The sequence below is a fragment of the Gekko japonicus genome, unplaced genomic scaffold, assembly GCF_001447785.1.
Source record: "Gekko japonicus isolate JY-2015 unplaced genomic scaffold, Gekko_japonicus_V1.1 scaffold85, whole genome shotgun sequence".
Lineage (NCBI taxonomy): Eukaryota > Metazoa > Chordata > Lepidosauria > Squamata > Gekkonidae > Gekko > Gekko japonicus.
Window position 1 is genome coordinate 2,051,962 of NW_015167531.1, and position 13,718 is coordinate 2,065,679.

The window sequence follows — 13,718 nt, forward strand, 5'->3', positions numbered from 1 at the left end:
CTGTGTGTCAGGCTGAATAGAGTGAGGGTTTAAAAGCAGATTTCTTTTTTTGGGGGGGGGAGTGCTGAACCTACCTCTCACCTGCAGCCTTTTCTTTGGCAACCCTGTCCCCGACTACTTCTATTCCAGCAGTGCTTATGTACCATCTCACTGTCCTATTGAAATGGTGTAAGGAATGCTCCCTACCCTCTACCTGGCCCAACTTCTGCGCTTAAAACCTTCCCTTCCTTCATACCTATTCAGCTCTGCCTTAAAGCTCAGCTCTGCCACCAACATGCTCAGTGAGGCTCCAAAGAGTTCTCTAGAAGTTGAATATTTCTGTAGCCCCAGCTGGTACTTTGACTAGTTCCAGAGGTCATTTCGGAGCTCTGCCACCAACATGCTCAGTGAGGCGCCAAAGAGTTCTCTGGAAGTTGAATATTTCTGTAGCCCCAAGCTGAGACTTTGGCTCAGTTCAGACCTCACACAAAACCATAAATCCACGTAATACCCTTTCATTAAGGCCAACCCCAAAAGACCCCAAAGAGGGAATGTGCTTGTGTGTACTGAGGCTGAAGTATACATATGCTACCAGATTCAGATAAAATGGCTGATTATGTATACTGGGATAATAATTTCTAGTGTGCTTTTGTGGTAAAAGTGGTAGCTGTGCAAGAAGTGTAAGGACTACAGATGGCCATGGTGGGTAAACTTCCCATCAAAACCACAGAGGTTTTGTACGCCTGACTTTTCTACGAAATGACCCCTGACTAGTTCAGACATCACACAAAACCATAAATCCACGTAATACCCTTCATTAAGGCCAACCCCAAAGAGGGAATGTGCTTGTGTGTACTGAGGCAGAAGTATACATATGCTACCAGATTCAGATAAAATGGCTGATTATGTATACTGGGACAATAATTTCTAGTGTGCTTTTGTGGTAAAAGTGGTAGCTGTGCAAGAAGTGTAAGGACTACAAATGGTCATGGTGTGTAAACTTCCCATCAAAACCACAGAGGTTTTGTACGCCTGACAGAGTGCATCCATGGCCGGGTGGTGTCACTGTCCCCCCGCAGCTATTGTTTTTTTATTTAAGAAAAGTCAGCATTCACTTCTGCAGATTCTAAGTTTCATCTAGCATGGTTTAGAGAGGTGAGTGAAGAGGATGATGATGAAAGGACTTCAGGTGTGCCTCAGAGCAGGTGAGAGATGTGGTGGAGGACAGGACGGGGGAGGGGACAGCTGGCAGAAGAAGCCACAGATGTTTCATCTTCCCAGTCAGCAGCAGATCTGAAAGCACAGCAGGAACATCTGGACTTCACCCAAGTAATGCCCATTGGGTGCTGGACCTTGGTCTATATTGAATCTTTAAACCATTAAGACTATGTTTAATGTTGAAAATGGGAGGGACTGGAGCTAAAGGTGGCATGAGGTGCTCTGAACCCTGGAAGCTCTTATCCCTAATCCTGACAGTTGTAAATGACTTTATAATGGTGGCACTGTCCTCATGGTGGCCATGAAGACAATCTCACACCTTGTATGACCCTAAATTCAAACCAAGAACAAATTTCTTTTCTGCCATTTTTGTGAATTTTCAAAGCTGGGGAGAAACAATGAAGACCTTCCACGATGGATGTATACATATCTTGGTTTTTCATTTCTGTTATTTTAACACCAGACTTACATTGGTCTGGATATAAGTAATGTGACTGAAAGAGCTGAGACAAGCTGACACATGTTATTTGTAAGTAACAAGCTCCAGACTAAAAAGGTGTTCTATCTGTCTGCCCATCACTCTTGATTCTGCTTTTCCTTTAAGGAGAACAGAAGACAAATCACGAGGTTGGGCCCCACCAGCTTTTTCATGAGTGCTTCTGTCTCCTTCACCTTTTCATGACTTTGCTTGTGGAAACCTTTGGCAATTGTGTGAGAACATCTCACAGTGAACTTTCACTCTGGGAAAAAAATCAGGGTGATGCTCAGTACAATGCAAATGTGTCCTATGGTCATGGTCTCTACTGTAGTGGCGTATATTCCCTATCGGGATAGGAAGCTCTAGCATAGCTTATTACAACCAAATGTATTTGCATGGGAGGAGGACCATTATTCTGCTGTGGGGGATTTAAAGCAGGAGAGAGGGAGAAGGGACCATCTTGTGATCTTTGTGCTTCAGAAAGTCCTTTGGGAAACACAGAATGGGTCGGACTCTGTTTTTCCTTGCACTTTTCTGTTATTGCTCAGGTAAGGGGAATTTGCACAGTCCTGTAGACCAATCATAAAGCAATTGCATAGGAACATAGTATGTGATATTTGAAAGAGGAGAAGATAGAAGTCACAGGTGACGGATCCCATCAGTTCTTTCATCCAATGTGACCTGTTTCCCCGCTATTCTGCATCCCTCATCCTGCATGGCTTTTGTCTGTGCAGGCCCCGTGATTCCCAGCGTAGCCTTGTTGGTGGTTAAAGGCTACCCCTTCCTCCTCGTTTCATCTGTGGAAAAGCACTTTCATTTGTTCCCTTTTTCTTTTTGTACAGGTGTCAGTTCACAGGCAACTTTGACTCAGCCTCCTTTCCAGTCCGCGTCCCCAGGACAAACGGTTGAACTCTCCTGCACAGCCCACGGAAGTGTGCAACACACTCACTGGCTTCAGCAAAGACCTGGACGGGGCCCTCGCTTTGCGCTCACGGGTGCCAGCACTCGGGGAGAAGGGATCCCGGACCGGTTTACTGGTTCTAAGTCTGGGAACGTTCACTCTTTAGTCATCACTAAGCTTCAGGCTGAAGATGAGGCTGATTATTACTGTGTCGCCTGGTATGGCAGTGGTAGCCAGTTCCACAGTGGTAAACACCGATGGGGAACTGATACAGAAACCTTCACTCTTCCTCCCCAGTGTGGGCAATACAGAAGAATAAGAGAATTGCATTTTACCTATGCCTGAAGACGAGTTGAACCATATTTACTCTTTGGGTTGGATCCAACCCACTTTTCAGCTGATAAACGAGAGTGTGCGTCTGTCTTTTGTCTACCAAGAAGCTGAAGCTGGGGATGATGGGAGCTACGTGGCAAAAAGCCAGGTGGGATGGGGACAGGGGCCACCTAAGGGTGCAAATCGTGTGAGACAGAGTAGAAAAGCAGGCTGGATCCATCCCATTTGCATTGTTTTAAAAGCATGATTTTGCACAGACTCTGGAGGTGACATATAATTTACACTCGTAATGAAATACACAATAATTATCAGCATCTCCTAGGGATGCTACTTAGCAATGGACAGCTACTGAGGAAAAAAAAACCTGTTGACCCATAAAACAATAAAAACAGTAGCGATACTGCTCTTAAGGACACTAGACACTAAAAGGAATCTTGTAGCACCTTACAGAACAGTGGGTATCCTGTTAGCATAAAAGCACCAGACAAAAGCGTATGGTAACAATGCATTAGTCCTGAAGATGCCTTCAGACTTGTTTAAAGGGCCTTGCTTTAGCAGCCCTAGGCTGCAATCCTAAGCATGTTTTCCTCAGAGTATGGGCCACTGAATGAAATAGGACTTGCTTTTGAGTAGGTGTTGTGGAGAAATGCACTCTACCCCAGAATCCATCTCAATATTTTATGAATTGGGGCTCCCCTCTACATACGTTCCACAGGTTGCAATGCTGGTACTAAACGGACAAATGCAAAACTGCAGAAAATGAGTCATCTCAGACACTCTCCCAAGCTCAGAGCGTCCCAGCTCTGAGCATTCCAGTGTCATGAAGCTTCCTGGGAAACAGAACAAAAGATTCAACTACAGAGGCTAATGTACTATAGAAATTAAAGTAACAGGTTTAGCAGAGGACTGAGGCTCAATCCAGGGTCTAAATCTGCAACATAGACAACAAATCGCATCAAACTGAGATTTACTTTGAAGCAGAAGTGCTTAGGAATACACCTCATCAGGCCTGGTTACACTGAAACACTCCACTTCAACCTCCTTCCTCTTAAGGAAATTGTGAGTGTTCTCTTAGCTTCTGCCCAGGAGTGTTTTAAGTGTCTTAATTCCTTCTTACATAAATTCTTCATGCTAAACTCCCCCCCCTCTTTTCAGATGGATGCTCAGGTTCTACTGAATTCTGTGTGAAACACAGAAAGCGTTTAATAGCAGTAGGGGGGTGCTGAGCCCACCTCCCACCTGCAACCCTTTCCTTCACAACCCCATGCCCGCCTGCTTCTATTCTAGCAGGGCTCATATACAGTCTCACAGCCCTCTTGAAACGGTGTGTGGAGCACTCAGTGTCCTCTGCTGGGCCCAGCTACTCCACGTAGAGCCACCTCTTCCCTCCATACCTATTCAGCTGCAACCTAAACGGCAGGTCTGCCAGCATCATGCTAAGGAGGCCTCCTAGGAATTTCTGGGAACTTGAATATTTGTAAAGTTGCAGCAGAGACTGTGACTTAGTTCTGATGGCACTAAAACCATAAATAAAATCCATGCAATACCTTTTGTTAAGGTCAGCACACTTCAGTTAAAAAAACAAAACAGGGTGCATGCATATACTGAAGCTGAAATACAAATACGTTTTCAGATTCAGACAAAACGGTTGATCATGGATATCAAAATAGTAATGTGTAGTGTACTCTACTGGTACATGGGGTAAGTGCCAGAAGGGTAGCGACAAAAAAGTGGCAATTGTGTGTAAACTTGCTATCGAACATTCAGAGGTTATGTATGCCTGACAGAGAACACCAATGGCGAGGAGGTGACACTGTTACCCCACAGCTACAGGGTTGATTTTTTTTAATTTAAGAAAAGACATCATTAGCTTCTGTGATTTCTGATACTGATCTAGTGCGCTTTAAAGAGGCAGATGGAGAGAAGGACCAGGAAAAGACTTCTGGTGTGCCAGATTCAGACAAAATAGTTGATCATACAGTCTGGGACAGTGAAGTGCAGTATCATCTCCTTGTACATAGCAGGCAAAGGAAGGGGGAGGATGTCAGGACCAGAAGAACAGCAGTTGCCTGACTTATTTCCTCAGCTGAGCAGAGTTGCAATGAAAAGAGTCCTTTAAGGAAACTTTGTCCAAGCAAATAGGAGTGAGTGGCTCCTATTTGTTTCCGTTATGACCCATACATCCCTTCCACTCCACTAACTTCTCAATTTGGGAAAGAACCCAGTTCTCAGCATTCTTGAAATAATTTGGTAAATTAAATAATGTGATAGATGGATCACTCCCCCCCCCCACGACAATAACAGAATTTGGGATTCTTTGCTGCATAATCAAAATGCTTTCATTCTTGCAATCTCGGCTAGTGTATGGTCAAACTCTGTCTTATCCCAAGGATGTAACAGTAATCTTGTTAAGGATGTTATTCAGAGTGGTGGGAGGAGATTTATGGCAAGCCCTGAATGCCACCGGAGGGAAATGCGTTATCTAATGGCAGCCAGTGAACATTGACAATATTTGCATAGAGGGAAACATCTTAAAGTTTAGGGAATTCAAATAGTGCAGCAAATAGAACTCAGTCAACGAACTGAGTTTGGGATGGTTCTAAGTGGCAATCTCTTTGTCCCAGGAAGCTGGGAGTCTCTCAGTATGGCCAAGGCTTTGGTGCTCGTCCTGTTCCTCACTTCATTTTGGGGTAGGATGCCGACTTCATTAAAATACTTATTAGCCAGCTTTCCCCTCTTTCTGCTTCTGCATTTTATGGCAACACTGAGAATCCTCTCAGTGTCTTCCTTCCATTCCACTTAATTTGTGCTTCTGATTTTGTTTCCAGGTTGCAATGCCCAATTTACAATGACCCAGCCGCCCTCTGTGTTGGCTTCCATCGGAGAGACTGTTAAAATTTCCTGTAGAAGAAACAGCGGGAGCATAAGCGGCTACTGGAACTCCTGGTACCAACAGACACCCGGCACTGGTCCAATACTGCTCATATATACTGATGATGAGAAAGCCTCAGGCATCTCTGACCGATTCTCGGGTTCCCTGGACAGCTCCGCCAACGCTGCTGTCTTAACCATCTCCAATGTCCAAGAAGGGGATGAGGCCGATTATTACTGTTTATCTTATGACAGCAGTAACAAGCACACAATGATACAACCACATGGGGAAGTGAGACAAAAACCTCAGTGCAGCAGATGTGCTATGCATGGGTTGTGCTTGGTTGACACACTAACGGAGTCTTCTGTGACCAGTCTGGTTAACTAACTGTGCTAGATGATGATGCTACTGTTGAGTCTTCTATCAGGCTGGGACTGATTTCCCACAAGCTGCTGCTCTGCGCTCGCTCTTCCCTTTGCCCCATCCTACGTGTCAAACTCACACTATGTGCTGTGTGGTGGAATTTTGCCCTGCAGCTTCGCCTGATTTCCTCCGCATCTACTCAGTCCTGTTTTTTGAGGATTGAGTAGACACGGGAGCTTTCCCCTCTTTCTGCTTCTGCATTTTATGGCAACACTGAGAATCCTCTCAGTGTCTTCCTTCCATTCCACTTAATTTGTGCTTCTGATTTTGTTTCCAGGTTGCAATGCCCAATTTACAATGACCCAGCCATCCTCTGTGTCGGCTTCCATCGGAGAGACTGTTAAAGTTTTCTGTAGAGGAAACAGCGGGAGCGTAAGCGACTACTGGAACTCCTGGTACCAACAGACACCCGGCACTGCTCCAATACTGCTTATATATAGCGATGACAACAGAGCCTCAGGCATCTCTGACCGATTCTCGGGTTCCCTGGACAGCTCCGCCAATGCTGCTGTCTTAACCATCTCCAATGTCCAAGAAGGGGATGAGGCCGATTATTACTGTTTATCTTATGACAGCAGTAACAAGCACACAATGATACAACCACATGGGGAAGTGAGACAAAAACCTCAGTGCAGCAGATGTGCTATGCATGGGTTGTGCTTGGTTGACACACTAACGGAGTCTTCTGTGACCAGTCTGGTTAACTAACTGTGCTAGATGATGATGCTATTGTTGAGTCTTCTATCACGCCCTGAGCCTGCCTCAGTGGGGAGGTTGAGATATAAATTTAAATGAATAAATACTTATGTAGCTCCAGCTGAGACTTTGACTGAGTTCAGACATCACAGAATCAGAAATTCATGGAACAGCCTTTATGAAGGCCAACCCAAAGTGAGACAAAGCAGTGTAGGCAACTTACATGTACTGAAGCTGAAATATATGTATGCTGCCAGATTCAGACAAAATGGATGCTCGTACATATCGAGAATATCATGTGTAATAGGTTCTTCTGGTACTGGTGTTAGCAGTGCCAAAAATGAGCCATTGTGGCCGTGGTCAGACCTGCCTTTAGATCTGACTCAGCTGTGAATGCCTGATGGATCTAAAGGGCATGATCAGACAGCAACATCTGGGAAAGGTCCTGTAGCCATCAGCATCTCGTGCTGCCCTGCCACAGAAGGGGAGTTAAAAGACACCGGTGAAAGTCTGGTCCTAGCACTTGCCAATGGGCCACGGAAAGACTTTCCCCTGTCTAATCGCTCAAGCATGTTCTCATGCCATTGGGATGGTCCGCTCCTTACATCCTGACTCAGAGCTGTTTCCTCCCCCCCTCAGTTAGCAGTATGCACATAGCCGCATACTCCATGGGGAACCCTCCGTGTGGACATGCAATTCCTCATTTATGCACATGGGAAACAAAAGGGAAAAAAAATCCCACTCACCTGCATGTGCTGTCTTATCACGAAGTTATGGGCTGAGCCCGCAGCTACAAAGGATGTGTGCTTGCGCAATACCGTGTCAGTTTCCACTGGGGGAAATAGGCTTGCTTCCCCTCTGCACCAAATGGCATGTCTGATTGCAGCCAAAGGCAATGTTTAGGTGACACAGCATGTGAATGGCCAGGAGGTGTGTCTGTTACCCCACGGCTATAGTTTTCTATTTAGGAAAGGTCAGCACTGGCTCCTGTGAATTCTGAGTCTGACCTAGTGTGGTTCAGAGAGGAAGGTGAACCAAAGGACGATGGAAATACTTCAGGTGTGCCTCAGAGCAGGTGGAGGGGTGGGGTGGGGTAGAGGACAGGACCAGGGGGAGAAGCCTGCAGAGAAGCCTTAGCTGCCTCATCTTCCAAATCAGGAGCGGATCTGAAAGCACATCAGGAACATTTGGGCTTCAGCCTAGCAACAGCCAGTGGGCACTGAGTCTATGTTTACTCTTTAAATCATTAAGGCTATGTTTAATGTTTAAGACAAGAAGGGCAGTAGCTAAAGATGGCAAGAGGTGCTTTGAACCCTGGAGGCCTTTGTCCCTAATCGTGGCCTTTTAAAATGACTTTAAAATGGCAACGCTGTCCTGGTAGCAGCCACGAGACACCATCATGTCTCATTTATCCCTAAGTTCAACCTCCCCCCCCAATTCATTTCCATCATCTTTGTGGATTCCCAAAGCTGGATAGAAACAATGACGATTTCAAGACAATGTTGTAGTGTAGCTCAGGGGGAAAAGGCACAGAGGCAGAGTTAAATTTCATTGTGAAAACAGCCTCTATTTTTCACCAGGTGGTGGTGAGGAGATGAACACAGGGCCAGGGGAAGACTCCACATGTGCCAGATAGTGGGTGAGGGAAGGGGACAGAGGACAGTGCCAGGAGAACAGAAGCCGCCTGACTTCATTCCCCAACTGAGCAACAGGGTTGCAATGGAGTATCACCTAAGGAAACTGTTGCCAAGCAGCTAGAAGTGAGAGGCTCCCTGCCTCCTTCCCCCCAATACATATTTGGGCCTTTTATTTCCCACACATCCCTTCCACTCCACTACCTCCTCCTTTTGTGAAACCCCCAAGTTCTCATTAGTCTTGAAATAATTCGGGGAATTAAATAATGTGATAAGTGGATCTTTTCATCCTTGATCACAGAATTTGGGTTTCTTTGTCGCAAAATCTAAATGCTTTCATTACAGAAATCATGGCTGGTGGATTTTCAAGCTCTGCTTATCAGAAGGATGCAAAATTAACCCTGATAAGCATCTTACTCAAATTTGTGGGAGGAGATTTGCAGCACGCCCTGAATGCCTCTGGAGGAAATGAGTTATTTGGTGGCAGCCAATGAGCTTGGACAATATTTGCATATAGGGAGATTTCTTAAAGTTTAGGAAATTGAAGTGGAACTCAGTGGAGGAACTGAGCCTGGGACACCTCTGTCCAGCAACCTCTTTGCTAAGGAAGCGGAGAACCTCTCACCATGGCCAAGGCCTTGATGCTCTTCCTGTTTCTCGCTTATTTGGGGGGTAGGATGGAGACTTAACTAAAATACCTAATAAATCAAGTGCCCTCACTCCCCCCCCTTTAATGTGAACACTGGCGATCCTCTCACTGTGATCCTTCCATTCCATTTAATGTTTGCTGCTGATTCTGTTTCCAGGTTGTGATGCCCAAATTACAATGACTCAGATGCCTTCTGTGTCAGCTTCCAGTGGGGAGACGGTTAAGATCTCCTGTACACTAAGTGGTGGGCGCATAAGTGGCTTCTATAACTCCTGGTACCAACAGAAGCCTGGCAGTGCTCCAGTGATGCTCATATATAGCGATGACGACAGAGCCTCAGGCATCTCCGACCGATTCTCAGGTTCCCTCGACAGCTCTGCCAATGCTGCCGTCTTGACCATCTCCAATGTCCAAGCAGGGGATGCGGCCAATTATTACTGTTTATACCATGACGGCCGTGTTCAGAACACAATGATACAACCATATGGGGAAGTGAGACAAAAACCTCAGTGCAGCAGATGTGCTATGCATGGGTTGTGCTTGGTTGACACACCAGTTTAGTCTCCTGTGACCAGTCTGGTTAAGTAGATGTGAGAGATGATGGCAGCCACGAGGACACTGTCACATCTCATTTAGCCCTAACTTCAAATCCAGAACAAATTAATTTCCGCCATCCTTGTGGATTCCCAAAGCTGGGGAGAAACAGTGAAGACTTTCCTCGTGGATGTATACACATTGTAAATGTCTTGTTTCTGTTATTTGAATACAAGGTTTACATTGGTCAGGATGTAAGTAATGTGCTTGAAAGAGGTTTCACCAGCTAACACACGTTATTTGGTAGCAACAAGTTTCAGGCTAAAAAAGGTGGTCTGTCTGTCTGTTCATCACATTTTGTTGTGCTGTTCCTCTAAGGAGAACAGAAGACAAATCACAAGGTTGGGTCCCGCCAGCTTTTTCATGCATGGTTCTGCACCCTTCATGTTTTCATGAGTTTTCTTGTGAGAAACCTTTGTCAATTGTCTGAGAATATCTCATAGTGAACTCCAGATTTTAACCCTGGGAAAAATAAGCATGTCTGACTGAGCATGTCTAAATGATGTCAGTGATGATGTAAAGGGAGGAGGAGCAAGAAGAGCATATAAGCAAGCTCCTGACTGTAACACACTGCACATCTGCGAGCTGTTAGGTGTTCCTTTATTCGAATAAATTCCTTTGTTACCCTTTACTGCCTGGATGATTGTTTTAACTGTGTGGTTTATCGGCTAGCCACACAAGTCAAAGAACCTTTGCGCCCTCCGGGCATTGGCTACAATATTGTGGTGAAACGGGGCATTAGGGGGCGGAGTTAAATGTCTCTGTGGAAACAGCATTTATTTTACATCAGATGATTGGGGGGGGTGGTGAACACAGGGCCAGGGAAGGACTCTGTCAAACTCGAGTCCTCATTTGCCATGTCCTCTGTCAGTGGGCCTATATGTTTCTGCTTTTGGGATGGGGGGGGGGGAATAGCTATGAATGTGTGTTTTTGCTTGCTACACTTTGTTGCTTGGCAACCATTTTTCTAAGGGTGCCTCCCTGCCCCTCCTAAGCACTGGGAAGAGACTATGTGACCTTGGAGCTGTCTGTGCTGGTCGCCCTGTCTTAGAAAAATAATTATAGGTTCACAGGTGTGGGGGGGTATGTGAAAGTGCGCTCATTTCAGGCGGGCTGACTGGAATGTGTGATTGGTCAACCATTTTTGGGGGGGCTCTTTGAATGGGGTAAAATCTCATTTTTCATTATTCTTGAAATAATTCAGGGAATTAAAAAAATGTGATTGATGCCCTTCCCCCATCACAGAATGTGGGCTTCTTTGTTGCAAAATCTACATGTGTTCATTCTTGCAATCTTGGCTGGTGTTGTGCTTTCAAACTCCTTCTTATCACAAGGATGCAAAATTAACCATGATGAGGATCGATTTCAGAGTGGTGGGAGGAGATTTGGGGCAGGCACTGTGTGTCTCTGGAGGCAGCCAATGAGTTCTGATAATATTTGCATTTAGGGAGACTTCTTAAAGTTTAGGGAACTGAAATGGAACTCAGCCGAGGAACTGAGTTTGGGATACTTGTAGGCAGCAACCTCTCTGTCCAAAGAAGCTGGGAATCTCTCATCATGGCCAAGGCCTCAATGATCTTCCTGTTTCTCACTTCTTTTTGGGGTAGGATAGAAACTTCATAAAAATACCTAATTAGCCAAGTGTCCTTACTTTCTCTTTCTTTCTTTTAACAGCCACAGTAATCTTCTCACTGTGAACCTTCCATTCCATTTAATTTGCACTTCTGATTTTGTTCTCAGGCTGTAATGCTGAGTTTACAATGACTCAGCCGCCCTCTGTGTCGGCTTCCATTGGACACACCGTTAAAATCTCCTGTACAAGAAGCAGTGAGCATAAGTGGCTACCGGAATTCCTGGTACCAACAGAAGCCCGGCAGTGCTCCCATGCCGCTCATATCCAAGCATAACACCAGAGCCACAGGAATCTCCGACCGTTTCTCAGGTTCCCTCGACAGCTCTGCCAATGCTGCCATCTTAACCATCTCCAACATTCAAGCAAATGACGAGGGTGATTATTACTGTTTATCTTATGGCAACAATGCCGTAAGATAAGACACAGTGATACAAACACATGGGGAAGTGAGACAAAAACCTCCATGCGGCTGATGTGCTTTGCATGGGTCCTACTTGGTTGATGTACCAGCTGGGTCCTCTGTGACCAGTCTGGTTAACTAGCTGTGAGAGTTGACGGTGCCACACATGAGTCTTGTATGAGGCTGAACAGATGTGAAACAGAGATGGTTTAATAGCAGAAGAATAGGGGGGTGATGAACCCACCACCCACTTGCAGTGTTCACAACCCCACCCCCGCTTTAATCATCATAATCATAATCATCATAATCATAATCATCACCACCACCACCACCACCACCATCATCATCATCATCTTTCAATTTATTAATTGCTCAATCCTGCAGAGCTTGCTGGCTCTGAGCGATTTACAGTTACTCATATACACACGGGGCTAACAATGATTCAAAGGGGTAAGGGAAGACAACATATGAATCTTTAAATCACTCACGTTCGCAGTCGATGGGGAGTTTGTTCAGCTGTAGGGTCAGACATGTTCCAAAGGCATTTTCCCTCGGCGTGGCTTGATGTCGTCAGCTTTTTCTCCAGGACTGCTTCAAGTTGCAGTTATTCTGGCAGGGCTCATGTACAGTCTCACAACCCTCTTCCAGTGGTGTGGGGAGCACCCAGTGCCCTCTACTGAGCCCAGAACTACCCCTTCCCTCCATACCTATTCAGCTGCAATCCAAAAGGCAGGTCTGCCACTGTCAAGCCCAGGCCTCTGAGGGATTCCTGGGGACTTTAATTTTTGTAAATCTGAAGCTGAGACTGTGGCTCAGTTCCAATGGCACCCAAAACAGTAAATAAAATTCACAGAATACCCGTTTGTTAAAGCCAACCCGCATCGATTAAAAAACAGGGAACATGCTTGGGGTCCCAAAGATGAGATACAAATATGTTTTCCGATTCAGACAAAATGATTGGGCATGCATATCAAAACAATCACGTGTAGTCTACTCTACTGGTACATGTGGTAACAGTGCCAAAAGTGTAACTACAAAAAAAGGGCGATTGTGTGTAAACTTACTATCAAACATTGAGAGGTTATGTATGCTTGACAGAGTATATCAGTAGCCAGGAGGTGTCACTGTTACCTCATAAATATAGGGTTGTTGTTTTTTTTTCATTTAAGAAAAGTAAATATTTGCTTCTGTGAATTCTAAGTCTGAACTGGCAAATGAAAAGGACATTGAAAAGAGTTCAGGTGTGCTTTAGAGCAATTGAGAGATGGGGTGGAAAACGGGGGGGGGGGGCTGGCAGAAGAAGCCATAGTTGCCTCATATTCCAAGTCTGCAGCAGATTGGAAAGCACAGCTGGAATAGTTGAGCTTCAGCCTAGCAACAGCCAGTGGGTATTGGGCTTTGGTCTATGTTTAATCTTTACACCATTAAGGCTATGTTTATTGCTTCAAATGAAAGAGGCAGTAGGGAGAGGTGGCAAGAAGTCCCTGCCTACAGCATCAGGGGAGGGATATTTTCTGGCTTTTTTAAAAATTGGTAGTTCCTGTATCACTATAAGGTTAAAACACCATACCAGTTTCTGATTTTTAAAGAGCCAGCCCAAAGCCTACTGGTAGTGTGGGGGAACTGTAGGCATGACTGGATTCTTAGGGAAAATAGTTCCAGGGTGAGTTGAAAAGTTCAAGAAGCTGCACTTTTCTGTCCGCACCCTGACCAAATACTGAGTATTATCTTGCCATGGGACAGAGACGGTACTGGTTGCCCTCACAGATGACCTCCAGAGGCATCTGGATCAGGGTGGTTCGGCAGTGTTGCTGTTGTTAGACCTGTAGACGGCACTGGACACAGTCGACCATCAACTACTGATCCACCGCCTTGCTGACACAGGGATTCAGGGGTCTGCCTTGCAAT

The 13,718-nt window shown here is 45.5% G+C and overlaps 2 gene segments (V, D, J or C); both read left to right on the top strand.

Moving 5' to 3' along the window:
* Positions 1 to 2,149: 2,149 nt before the first annotated feature.
* On the top strand, positions 2,150 to 2,921 carry LOC107112294. The segment is given in 2 exon segments: positions 2,150 to 2,223; positions 2,518 to 2,921. Coding segments are annotated over 2 exon segments (450 nt in total).
* Positions 2,922 to 4,563: 1,642 nt separating this feature from the next.
* LOC107112295 lies at positions 4,564 to 9,364 on the top strand. The segment is given in 4 exon segments: positions 4,564 to 4,610; positions 5,955 to 6,037; positions 6,482 to 6,816; positions 9,341 to 9,364. Coding segments are annotated over 4 exon segments (489 nt in total).
* Positions 9,365 to 13,718: the final 4,354 nt, after the last annotated feature.